Source organism: Populus nigra, chromosome 16 (assembly GCF_951802175.1).
Source record: "Populus nigra chromosome 16, ddPopNigr1.1, whole genome shotgun sequence".
Classification (NCBI taxonomy): Eukaryota; Viridiplantae; Streptophyta; class Magnoliopsida; order Malpighiales; family Salicaceae; genus Populus; species Populus nigra.
The window spans coordinates 10,358,887-10,372,476 of NC_084867.1; the positions used below are offsets into that span (position 1 = coordinate 10,358,887).

At 31.4% G+C, this 13,590-nt stretch overlaps 1 protein-coding gene across 1 annotated transcript; it reads right to left on the minus strand.

Moving 5' to 3' along the window:
- Positions 1–5,106: 5,106 nt before the first annotated feature.
- LOC133675522 (small ribosomal subunit protein eS30z/eS30y/eS30x) lies at positions 5,107–5,829 on the minus strand. The gene is made up of 3 exons (XM_062096928.1): positions 5,669–5,829; positions 5,437–5,574; positions 5,107–5,342 (listed from the first exon to the last, which is right to left on the minus strand). Exons 1-3 carry the CDS (start codon positions 5,670–5,672, stop codon positions 5,296–5,298), a joined length of 189 nt encoding a protein of 62 aa, XP_061952912.1. The 5' UTR covers positions 5,673–5,829; the 3' UTR covers positions 5,107–5,295.
- Positions 5,830–13,590: the final 7,761 nt, after the last annotated feature.

Genomic DNA, 13,590 nt, shown 5'->3' on the forward strand with positions numbered 1-13,590 from the left:
ATTTGTTTTTTAAAATATTTTTTTGTTTAAAAATATATTAAAATAATATATTAACAAAATATATTTTTAACACCATTACATTAAAATTATTCAAAATCATAAAAAAATAATTTAAAAACACTTTTTAAATGTAAAAATAAATATATACTCAGATTATTGTTGTAAACATGTTATATTGCCTTATTTGTATGATAAACAATGTGAAAAACAAACCAGATGATTATGTACAAGATGCAATGATGTGATCCTATATTAAATCCTCAATTCACTTACACTAAACATGACAGATAGTGTCATATATTTGACCACAGCCTAAGAAACCTGGCAAGACCTTACATATTGTTTTTGTCAAAGTAATGTTCCTCGCATCTTTTTGAATCCAGAAGGACATAACTTGTCTCACTTAGATCACATGACTATTGCAGCTTGTTATACAAAATTGAAAGGATTGTGGGATGAGCTGGGGTCCTATAATGACACTATTTGTTTTTGTGGAGCATACCATAAGAGACATAGATTGATTCAATTTCTTATGGGACTCAATGAGTCCTACAATGCAATTAGAGAACAAATTCTATTCATGAATTCACTGCCTGATACCACATATGCCTATTATTCCATAGCGCAGGAAGAAAAGCAGCGAGGTTTGGGTGGTGCACGTAAGATGACAGAAACTGCAGCAACAATGGTACAAAGGAACGAGCATGCAATATTAGGAGTTCAACAAGGTTATTCTTCCCACTCCAACTCTTTTAATCGCAAAATATTACGTTGTTCTTGTTATGATCAGGATCATCATATGCAAGAGAAATGCTGGAGATTTAATGGATATCCACCGGGACACCTAGAACATAAACCAAGTCAAAGGGAAAATTGTTTTAAAAACAAGAGCACCATTCATCCTTTGGTTAATCAGTCTTCATCTACTAATATGAAAAAGGTTCCAATGATGCAAGAAATGCAATCCATTATGAATGGCCTTTCATATCTGTAATTTAAATAGATATTACATATCATTAAAGGTAATGAAGCCTCAACATCTACCACTCATCAAGTTGATGTTGTCGGTGTCTCTTCAGGTTCGTCACAAACACAATTGCACACTCCTCAATTAATCATCGATAATGGTGTCATTGATCATATTACTTCCTACCATCAATCAGAACTTTACCCTTAAATTCAGCTTTTCATTTGAAAGATGTGCTTGATGTGCCATCCTTTCAAGTGAATCTTATGTATGCAAGTGTGTTATAAGAGGTATCGACTGTTTCATAACTTTTTTCTCTATTGGTGTGTTTTGCAGGACTTGAAAATGAAGAAGGTGATTGGTTTAGGTAAACAACAAGGCATATTTTATTACTTGGTTGCATTAGCTTTGGATAAAACAAAACGTAAACCCTTAATGACCATAGCTAATCGTCCATCATGTTTTCAAAACATTTCCCTCACTGATCTTTGCCATCATTGACTGGGGCATCTATATTCCTCTAGATTAAGTTTTATGGCTGAAAGCTATTTAAAGTTCCATTTCAAGACATATAATGCTTGTGATGTTTGTGCATTTGCAAAGCAATTATTTTCTTTGTCATTTGTTTGACCTTTTGAATTAGTTCACCGTGACATCTAGGATCTTTATTCCATTTCATCTCTTTCCGGTGCTAAATATTTTTTGACAATTATGGATGATTACTCTAGATTTGAAAAGGTGAAACACATCAATTACTGACCATTTTTCTTTTCTTTCATCAAAACACAATTCAATGCTTTCATAGCTAAATTTTGCACTGATAATGGCACGTAGTTTACTTCCATAAAACTTCTTTTTTTTTTAACAAAATGGAACAATCTTTCATCATTCTTATGTTTAAACTTCTCATCAAATTGGGGTTGTAGAGCGTAAACATCTTCATATATTGAGTGTGCTCGAGCCCTTTGTTTTCAAACGAATCTTTCTTTATATTTTTAGACTGAGTGTATCCTTACAACTACCTATGTCATAACCACTTTTCTGCACCACTTCTCTCATGAAAAATTCTTTTTGAGCGACTTTATGACCACCCGTTGTGTTTTTCTAGGTTATTCAGTTGACCAAAAAGCTTTCAAACTATATGAACTTGCAACCCATTGAATCTTTACTAGTAGAGATGTTGTTTTTCATTTTGAATCTACTCTTACCACTCCATCCAACAATGTTGAAACAATACTCTCTCATTGTGTGGACAACTTTACCCCTTTGACTTCTTTTCCAATCAATCAATCCATCTCGTCTCTTGAGTCTATGCCCGATATTCCTTCATTTAACAGATAAAAACACCTTCCCATGTTTCTTCATCCTCACAACCTCTTGTCCCTATCCTGCGTTGTTCCCAACATTTTCATGCACCCTTTACAACTTTACGTGACTATGTTTGCAACCAAGTAAATTCACCTAATTCGTTGTTATCTTTGTCATCTAGTCTACCAAAAGGTACGAGATATCCTTTTGATAAATTTGTCTCTTAGAATCGATACTCACCAGCATGTCGCTCCTTTGTTGCTACTGTTAGTTAGGACTTTGAGCCTACCTCATGTGCTGAAACAACCTTCCATTCTCGTTGGAAAAACACCATACAATCTGAATTAATAGTTGGTCTCTTATTCCGTCTAATTTAGGCAAACAACTCATTAGTTTTCGTTAGGTTTATAAATCAAATGCCACTCTAATGGACTCATAGAGCATTATAAAGCTTCTTTGATGGCTAAAAGTTATACCCAATTGAAAGGTATCGACTATCATAACACTTTTTCCTATCATGTAGTTGATCCCTTCATCAACTTGATGTTCACGATGCTTTCCTTTACAATAATCTCAATGAAGGCATTTATATGTCTCTACCTCTTGATCTCCCTCGACAGGAAGAGAACATTGTATGTCTCTCAACAAGTTTTTGTATGGTTTAAAATAAGCTTCTCGTCTATGGTTTGCCAAGTTCTCTACATTTATTGAAGTTGCTGGTTTTGCTTTATCCAAAGATGATTATTCATTATTCACATATCAAATAGGAAATTTTTTTGTAGCTTTGTTGATTTATATTGATGATATTTTTATTACAGGTAACGACTCTACTGCTATATCTACTTTTAAGAAATTTCTATAGTGATTTTGAAATAAAAAAAAATTGGGAGATTTAAAGTATTTTCAGGGTGTTAAAGCATCTCGATCAAAGAAAGACATCTTTATCTTACAACAAAAATAAACTTTGGAAGGCGGAACAAAATACACTTTGATTCTTAATAATACATAAGCCTTTTACAGCAAAGTGTTTTCTTTTATTTCTTTGCAACAATTTCTAGTTAATGTTTTCAGCTATAAAATGAAAAAAATGAGACCTTTTTTCTTCACACGGAAATTTGAACAACATTTTGCACGCAACACTCAATATACTTGGTTTCCCACATTAAATCTCAAATTTTGCAAACTAACCATGTCAAAACACCCTAAAATAGCTTCATATTCTCAACGAAACCTAACTCTCCAATAAATCAAACCCACTTAAAACGAAAGAATCAACAAAATTAACCGAAAAACTTGTTGCAAAATTGACATTCAAAAACAGGTAAACATATACTAGAAAAGAAACTTACCCAGATGATGAGAAGCGGGATCAATTCAAAGAAATTGATCAAGCAAGGGTATTGAATTCTGGAGATGGATAGGAGGGCACATGTTTAGATTTCTAAAAAAGAAAGAGTTGAATTCTTAATTTATAAGCTTAATTTGATTTGTAAGCCAGCATGAAGATAACCTTAACAGAGAAAGATATTATTGTGTTTTACCGTGGGAAATGCCCAACGGTAATATAGCCCTTTTACCAAAACATATAGGAATGACTTTTGAATCTGACAAAAGGAGTTTTGGCTTTCCATGTCCCTATCCCGTTGGAGACCAAAATTCCAATGATAGAGAGCTAATTTTGCAGTTAATGCAAGGCTTTCCATATCCCTTCTTCTCCGTTGGAGATGCCCTAAGGTATATTTATTATACACTGGACTGTAGATTTTCTAGCATTCATCAATCTCTTTAGCCGCGATATTTTCCTAGGAGCTACCTTACTATTTATTGGCTTCCAAAACATACACCATCAATAACACGAAAAAACCGTATCCCTCAAGGCAGCATCAATGGTTACTAGGTGCTCAAACAACTGGGCAATGCGACTCTTTTCGGCTTCTAAAATCTCTTAGCTCACAAGACATGAGCAAGAGCCACACCATGCATTCATACCTGCTAGACACCTTACGAACCCTCAGTTGTTTTCTTCATTGCCCAAATATAGGTATTTGGTGAAATTAACTTTGTTGGGTTTGGCATTGGGATAAACCTTTCATGGCCAATTTTGTATATCAGCCATTTGCAATTTTGCATTTTCGTTGGAGAAATTTGTAGTCCACTAGCTGTCTTAGGAGTTCTTCAGATTATGCCTGCGATTTCTTGCACAACTCGAGGCATCAACTAAGTAATATCCATGATTCAAGGCAGACACATGCTAAGTCAAACAGGAAAAAGATACACTCACAAATTACCCCTTTTGCAGGAAATGTAATGGCATAGGCTCTCTACAGCAAGTAATATTCTTAGCAAAAGGATTCTGGGTCAGTGCCATTTTCTGCAGGGAATTCTAGGTATGAACTATTAAAAACATAACCAAAAGCTTCAGAAACGGTACTTTCAGTACAAAGAACCATCGAAAATAACATTGATTTTTCAGAACAGATTTGTTATGCACAAAAACAGGTCCCATAGCAGCACCGATAAGAAATATGACCATATTCAAAAGAAAACTAGAGCCACGACAGAGCAGGGATCCCTCCTTTAGAATCTTCTCAGAGTTTCTCCAATTCTCTTCCAAGCCTACCAAAATAGATAACCTATTGCATTCTAGCAAGTACACATGATAATCAAAGTGTATAAAGATTGCCCATTTCCTCATTAATTCAATCAAAATCCATTGCTTCCCCATACTAACCAGACAGACCATCTCCTTCATCCTTAATCATATTTTAAGAGCAGAAAAATTAACTAATACAACATCATAACAACAAACTAGGCAAAGCCCACAACATGAATTTGAAGAAACACATATTTAATAAAAAAAGAAATCAAATCATCTCTACTTAACAAAAAGAGAGCAGATGCTCCACATAGTCTGACAGTTGAGATCAATAACTAAAAGCAGTAGTATTGCAGAAAAGAAAAACAACATAGTTCATCCAAAATCAAATGAATGTTTCTTCATCTCCTCATTCTCTCAAGCTTTACTTCTCGGAGGAATTGGGCCCTCTCTTCTTGCCAAATCCCACAACTGTAATAATTATAATAAATTCATTATTTTTGGTTCGGCTACAAAACAAAGAGCATTCAAATATTTAAATAAATAAATGGCAAAGAGAGATTACCGGCTGTAACAAAACGACGGTTGTATTGCATCCTCTTGTGGGCACGGCCACGGGGCTTCTTTTTCTTGTCCTGCTTCGCCACCTTGGGAGTTTGGCCTCTCACCTTACCAGCGCGAGCTAAAGAACCATGCACTTTGCCTGCAAATCATATCAAACGTTAGGAAAAATAAGATTGAAAAAAAAACTTCAAGAAATCTGTCAAAGAGATGATTCTCAGGATGTAGGGCTTTACCCATGACTTGCTGCTGCTGTTTTTGTCCCTTCTAAGCGGCGAGAAGATGGTTTCGCCTCACGAAGCAGCTAGGGTTTGCTTTTACAGCCAAACTCTTAAATATATGACGTTAGTGAATGGGTTTGCTTCATGCTGGGCTTTGTCTCCGACCCATATGTGTTGGAGATTTAAAACTAAAGTTATTAAACTGGGTTTCGCCTTCAGGTATAATTTTATTTTAAAAACAAAAGGTTCAAATGACTTTATTCATCGAAAAAACAAATTTTTTATTAGGTTATATTTTGATTAGTTGTGCGGATAAGGTCAGGATAAATTCTTATATAATTTCTTTAATAATTTCATATTATTTTTTTAATATTTATATTTTTTTATTCTTCAAAATTAATTTAATAATATATTTTATTAGAATCTTCGTAATTCCAATTTTTTCAATATAAAATAATTGGCTCTTATTTAGTTTCAAATTGGAACATACAAGTAGATAATATTAAATAGGTGGCCCACATCGAGTCCTTTTCTTGTCACATAAAAAAAACAATGCTAAATTACTACTAGTGTGTTTTTTTTATATAAAAAAAAAATTAATGACTCAAGTTATTTACGCTAATGGATCCAATAAGATAGTTTCACTCAGTAAATGGACTAAAATTTAAAAGAAAAGATAGTAACTATAACTAGAAGAAAATGGGTGCTTGTTAAAAAAATAAAAATTACAAAACTAAGTTTCAAGATAACCCGATGTTAAAAAATAAAATTTAAAAAAATTACAAAAATTACCTAATATATACTCGGGTTACCTGACCAAACCTGCTGCCCAAATAATGAGATTATGATAACTTAATCGAAAAAAACCGAATAAAATAACAAAGCTCATTTTTCAAAATGAACAACGTTAAGTGATGAAATAAAAAAAAAATGATAACTTGTGTTAACTTTTCAAATGGAGTCACTAAACATAAAGCACCCCATTTAGAAAAACCACGAGTCCTAACCCTTAATAAATTAAATGTTGAAAGATAAAATTAAAAAAAAAATCAATTATACAAAATGTTCAAAAACAAAAAATGAAAATTAAGGGAATGGGAAAATAATATGAAATATAAATTAATTGAGAGGACTACCTAGAATTTTGAATTGAAAAGAAAAATTAAATTCATAAAAGAATCCAAAAAAAAAAGAATGAGGATCATATTTGAAAAGATAATAAATTTAAATTATGGATCTAAGGATGACATTGAAAGCAAATTGAAATTTGATAAAAGATCCAAGAAATTTAAAAAAAAAAGATCAAAGTTGAAATATAAAAGAACTCATGTCCTCGACTCCAATACTTTTTACCATTATTCCTTTTAAGATAGTACATGAGTGGATAACTATAAAAAAAAAAAACTCAATTGTACAAGAGGATAAAAAAATAAAAAAATAGTAATTAAAAGAATGAGGACCTACTTTAAAATAAAAAGTAAATGAGAGGACTACTTAGAATTTTGAATTGAAGAGGGGAATAAAAAGAAAATTCAAATTCATAAAATAATCCAAAACAAAAAAAAAATTCAAAAGAATGAGGTTTGAATTTGAAAAAATAGCATATTATAATTATGAATCCAATGATCAAATTGAAAAAAAAAATGACAAATGAGCCAATAACAAAAACTATAAATAAAAAAAATAAGAACCAAAACTGAAATATCAATAAATGATAAGACAATTATGAAAGTTTGAAAGGCCAACGTGAATTTTAAGGAGAAAATAGAGAAAAGAGGAGAAAAAAATAAAAGAAAAAGTCATCGACGATAAATTATCGTATAAAACACCACACATATTGGTCCAGGTGGAAGAGGTGTCACGATGTCATGCACCTCTTAAAAAGTGCATAGGGCACTCCACACACTGAAGTGTGCAACACACACGCCAACCATTTTTTAATAATATAATATAAATATCAAAATACAAAACTATCCCTAAGCCAACTTAATTATAACAAGAAAAACATGAATAAAATTATTCAAAAGCCCCCGAAGGCAAGTTTAGTAAATTTTGCTTTTAAGGTTATTGAAGTCATTTTACTATGCTAAAAAAAGACTAAAAGACCCTTGGACGCTGGTTTTTCTTTTTTTGCTTTTAAGAACAATTATGTTATTTTAATGTGCTAAAAAAATATGAGAAGCTGATTTACCCCGGTCAATTTGATAATATCAAATCAACCTTATGAAAAAAAAAAATATGTTTGCCCTCTAATTTTAAGTTCGTTTGTTTATATTACAGAAGGCAAACATATTTTTTCATTCAAAAAACCCCAAGTACCTTGTAAAACATATCTATTGCCTTATATAACCTAAAAATTAGCTCGAAACCCCATAATCAACCTAAAATTAAAATTCTTTTCGGGATCAAATCTACATCTCAAGCATGGTTAAAGGCAAATAACACCTAGGATGAACTCTCTTCATCGAAAGAAACCTATTAATACCAAAATAACCATTTTTCATGGCCAAGATCGTTGTCAACCGAGATTTTTTTTTCTTTGTATCAGAATCCGACCACTTTATCTCTCCTCTCTCAAACCAGAGATAAAAATAAAAAAAAATGTTTTGGGACCAAAACTTAATTGCCTAAATTTTAAGAGACCGAAAGTTTATAATTTGAAAAGTTAAAGGACCAAAGTGAATATTTCACCTTAATTTTAAAACAATCACCCCTTTTTTCTACCATTTTCAATTTAGTCCCCTTTCTTTGAATCTTGACCATCCTTAATAAGCGTGCTTTAATTAGCCATTAATTTGGGGCTATAATGACGTAATTGAAAAAAAAAACATTGTAACAATCCATAATGATTTGTCTCTAAGTGAATAGTGGTGCTGAGAACAATATTTTTTTCGTGCCTTTTAGTGTTTTTTACAATGTGTTTTGATCATGACTACACTTTCCTTTAACAAATGATAACAAATAGGCAGGTATTGGATGTGAAATAAATTATATCAAGGTATTTGAGTGATCAAGAGAGAATTTATCACTTTATATGAAAAAGGAAAACTGCTCCACATGCTCTCAAATAATATTGATTGTAAAATCTTTGCGTAAGATGGAATGAGATTTGAAAAGAATTTTAAATCTTATTAAAAAAAATCAATGATTATAGTGTTAAGAATAAATATGATTTGACAGAATAAATATGCTATATGTTTAAATGTCTAATAGAACATTCTAGATAAAAGAATAAGAACTACACTAAGAAATTTGTCAATAAAAGATTAAGTCAAATCACATATAATTTTTTTAATATTTGAAGGATCATGTCAAAATATTAAATGGTGCACTTTATTTTCAAATATAAATCAATCAATTTTTGAATTGATAAAGGTTTAATTTTTTAATTTAATTAATCCTATTTTGATTAGAATTATGATTTATATATGAGCCAACATATTATGAACTTAATGGATCACATATATTAAGAATCATTAGTAAAAAATTAAATTAGAATGATTAATCAAGTGAGACTTGATTGTAAATAAGTTAATGAATAACAATTCTAAATCTAGAAAAATCAAGTAGGGACTTAATTGTATAAATTTCTAATAATTATCCTGAAATACTATATATGATATTTTTCAATGGGCAAAGTGATAGTTTGTCAATAATAGAATATCAGGTTTTTTCTATTAATAAATTGTTATGCCTCATGTTTTTTTTTTATCAAGAGATCAAAAAGAAACACCTGAAAACATAAAAAAAACAGAGTTAGAACTCAAGGCATGGTAATCAAGGGTGGAGGCATGTGTGGGCTCGGGTGGGCTCTAGCCCAGATCAAGATTTTATTAATATTTTTTTACTAGTTTTATGTTAAGAAAAATTTTAATTCTCAATTGGGGTATCAAAAAATTCTAAAAATTCACGTGGAGCCTTCTAATATGATGCTTTAGCTTGGCTAAAATTTCAGAATTTTTGGAGAAATTCAGAAATTTGATAAAAAAATCACAATTTGATCAGTTTTACGTTATTTGATGTAATTTTTAATCCGACAATCAGATTGAGCTGAAATTTTACGAGAGATCTTAAAATATATTGAATAAAATCTGATTAAAATTTTAGGATGAACAGAGTTTGGTAATGCTAAAAAAACAATGTCAAATAAAAGCAAAATGACTCATTAAGATAAAATGGTTATTTGCCATTAAAAAATAAAACAAATTAGTTCTTCCTTGCTTTTATATGTTGCTGACTGGGCAGAAGCAGAATAGAAAAATAAAGAAAAGAAAAGGCGAGAGAGAAAGAGAGAAAGTAAGGGAAAAACATTAAAAAAAATCCAAGAAAAAAGAAAAGAAAAATGAGAGAATAACTTTGTAAACTTACAAAGTCCAACTTATAAAATACTAATCTAAGAAAGAATCAAGTGAAGGAAGGAGGAAATGAGAGAGGGAAAAAATTTAATCACTTTGTTTTTTAGTTGACATGAGATTGCTATTTTATCCCGGTTGAGAGGTTGTTACAATATAAATTCAGATTCGATTATAGATGAATTATATTCCACAAAACATCGAAGGATGTAACTTTAATAGTGAGTTATTTTTACTTTTACTTTAATTTTATATACTTTCAAATTTATTTTTTAATATATTGGGTGGTGTATTTGAATTAAAACTTTACTGTTAACTTTAAAAATTCATGTACATGAGTTAATAATTTATCTTAAAAAAAATTATATATTTATTTAATAGCCCAAGGTATGAAAAATTTCTGGCTTCGTCCTTGATAGTAATCTCTTTCTTATAAAAGAGTTTAAGATATTTCTAATCTAATGGTTCGTATGAATTACTATTATAACCAGATAATTAGATAATTTGTGACTTGTAACAATTCAACTTTAAAGAAATTATCAAACTTTTAAAAGAAGATATTCAGGTAATCTTGGATGCAGAAGAATTATATCTGTGGTTAACTAGTGTACCACATGTTGTTAGGCTTACGTGAAGGTTTAAGAAATGTGTTTATATGGTCATTTAGTGTCTTAAATAGATATAAGATCAATGTTTTAGGAAATTTCGAGGCTAACTTTTTAGGATAGTATTTTGGATATAAAAAGTTGGTTTAAAAGTTAAATTAGTTCCTAGAAGTACTCTGAGTAACATAAAACAACATTTTAATACTAATCTTGATGTATCCATAAATGTAATTTGATATTTTTAGCGTAACTTTAAAACTTTGTCAATAAATGTAAAGCATAGTAATGAACTTATATCAACACAATCTCAATGAAATGATTAGTATTCAATTAATGATTTCATTCATCAAAACTAGAAGTTGAACCTTCAAATAGAAAACGCGCGGGCGCACACACACATAATTAGAAATAAAGTATAATGTTCGTGTACATTTGGTGCATACGCGGGACGAGAATGAAAAGGAAGAGGTGATGGTCAGACACGCTGACTTAAACCCAACTTGTTGCAAAGACCCAAGAGAGGGAGGTTTGTTTTCGGTAGTATTTAAAGGTGTTTTTTAATTAAAATTAAATTAGAATAATATTTTTTTATATTAATACGTTAAAATTATGAAAAATACTTAAAAATATAAATTTAATGCTTTTTACATAAAAAAAACACTTTAAAGAATAAAAACAAACGTTCTGTTAATCTAGCTTTATATATTAACCTAACAATCTAATATCTATTATTCAAGGGCCCAAGCCTTGTACCTACCTCGGTTTACGAATCTCTCTTACCTTACTCATGCAAGAATGTAAGAAGCATTAAGGCAAGAGATCATTGATTTTATAATTAAGATGATACAGTACTGTATATCAACAGAAGAAAAAACATATAGAAAGGAACTGATTCCGCATGGAATGCTTGATCACTGTAACACAAGAGATTTACTTTTCTTTTTCAGAGGCGTTCATGTTCTCCAACAGCTTGGTGCAGTATATTTTGTAATGTGGACAGATCCTTATATTCATCCCCAGCATGAATTCATGGTGTCCATGTACAAATGGAAGGAGCGCAGGTTGATGTGCACGCATAAAATGTACAATAGGACTATTTCAAGAAAAGGTTCCATAAAGGAATTCATGGTGCTCTCAAGTCTCAACAATTGGTGGATAAAGGACACATCGATCATACACATACAATCCAGACTTTGAAAGAAAGAGATAGGTACTCACAGTGTTATCAGGCATGGTAATAACTTTACTATGATTTTGGACCATCCTACAGTTTAAAGTAAGAGGAAAATTAGAATTTCAACGATGGTATTTCCCAGTAAATCAAGACAATAATTTTCTAATTGTACTAGAAAAAGGAATTTTACAATATTGGGGTCCACAGGCTTTGGTGCTCCCCACAGACAGATGATCCCCATCTCTATGAAATCTGTGCTAAGACAGCAGCTTTAGCTATTGTTATCATTAAGTTATAAAGGAATAACGAGAGAAATGATAACAACCAGCAAATCCTTAGCCTTTAACATATAAGATCTATATATATAGGTGGAATCTCCCTAAGGGGCACAACACCAACCCTCGGTCAACCTAGATAATCTTTTCATGATTAAAGAAAGAAAAAGGAAAAAAAGGAGTGTTTCTTACAGCTTGTCATGTTTAAATTAATGTCAGCAAGTGATTGTTAGTTTTTGCGTTCTATTTAATTTGAGCTTGAGGTGAGGTGTGGAGGCATAGCTAAGCTGTGGGTCAAGATTAAAGAAAGAAAGGGTCAGCCCCAGCTATAATGTTGTCATCAACTGGCAAGTAAATAGCTCTCAAAAGCTTTATATATATATATATATATATATATATGGGGTCAGCTCTTGGGAAAACTTTCAGGAAATGAAAAACCCAGATAAGGGCTTTGTCATCTCCTTTTACTACCTTAAAGTGAATATATGAGTCAAGTAATGCAGATCCCCACCTGCTAACAAAAGTGTAATGATGAATCGACACTATAATAATAAAAAATAAAAGAGGAAAAAATGATAATATAGTCAATCCTAAATTAATTTCTTAACCTCTGGAAACATGGAGCCATCATTCATGTCTTATTTTCTACGTTTTAATTATATGTTTCATTGGGTCACTGGCAAAGCTGTAGTCTTGTATATATTCTTATTATCAGTGATTACAGAAGATATATCCATTTGAGGTGTGAATAAGCATACAAGTTTATGAGAGAGAGAGAGAAAGGAGATAGAGGAAGGAATACAGAAGAGTATATTGATTAGAGTACAACATGGAATTTTTTTAATTCATTAAGCACTCACACACACTTCTTACAGCCTAATAATAACAACTGTCTGCATCGACACAGATTAATCATCAAGCCAATATAACCACTTCTCTTTTTTCCACTATTACAAGAGCACTTATGATGATATAAAATGAAATACAGATCATACAATCCTAACTCTGAAAAGAAAATCAATAATGCTCGATAAGGAAAAGAACAGAAACAAAGAGAGGATCAATCTGTAATGAAAACAAGGACTGATAATTGTACAACTGTAGAAGCAAAATTCACATAAATATAGTAATCAGTCGGACCAGGAACGCTCGATTCCCCTCGCATGGAAGCACCCATGCATGTAATTATCCTTCGTTATGGAAGAACCATCTCTAGCTTGCACGAATGGAAGCTTGAAAGGTTACTCCTCTCATGGAAATGAGCAGGATATTGTCTAAATGGCCTTTCTTGAAGGAAAGAATTAAACATGGGTTTGATAACCACAAAGTTGAATGCTACCACCATGGTGTGAGAATAGAAATGAAGACCGGTGCAGTGTTACCTCTTAATTTGGTTGAGACTTGAGAGAGAAGAAGAAGAAGAAGAAGAAGAAGAAGAAGAAGAGAAGGGACTCAAAAACATGTAGATGTCTATGCAAGTATGATCATTTATATTAAAATGGAAAGTATAGTAGTAGAAGGAGGGGAAAGC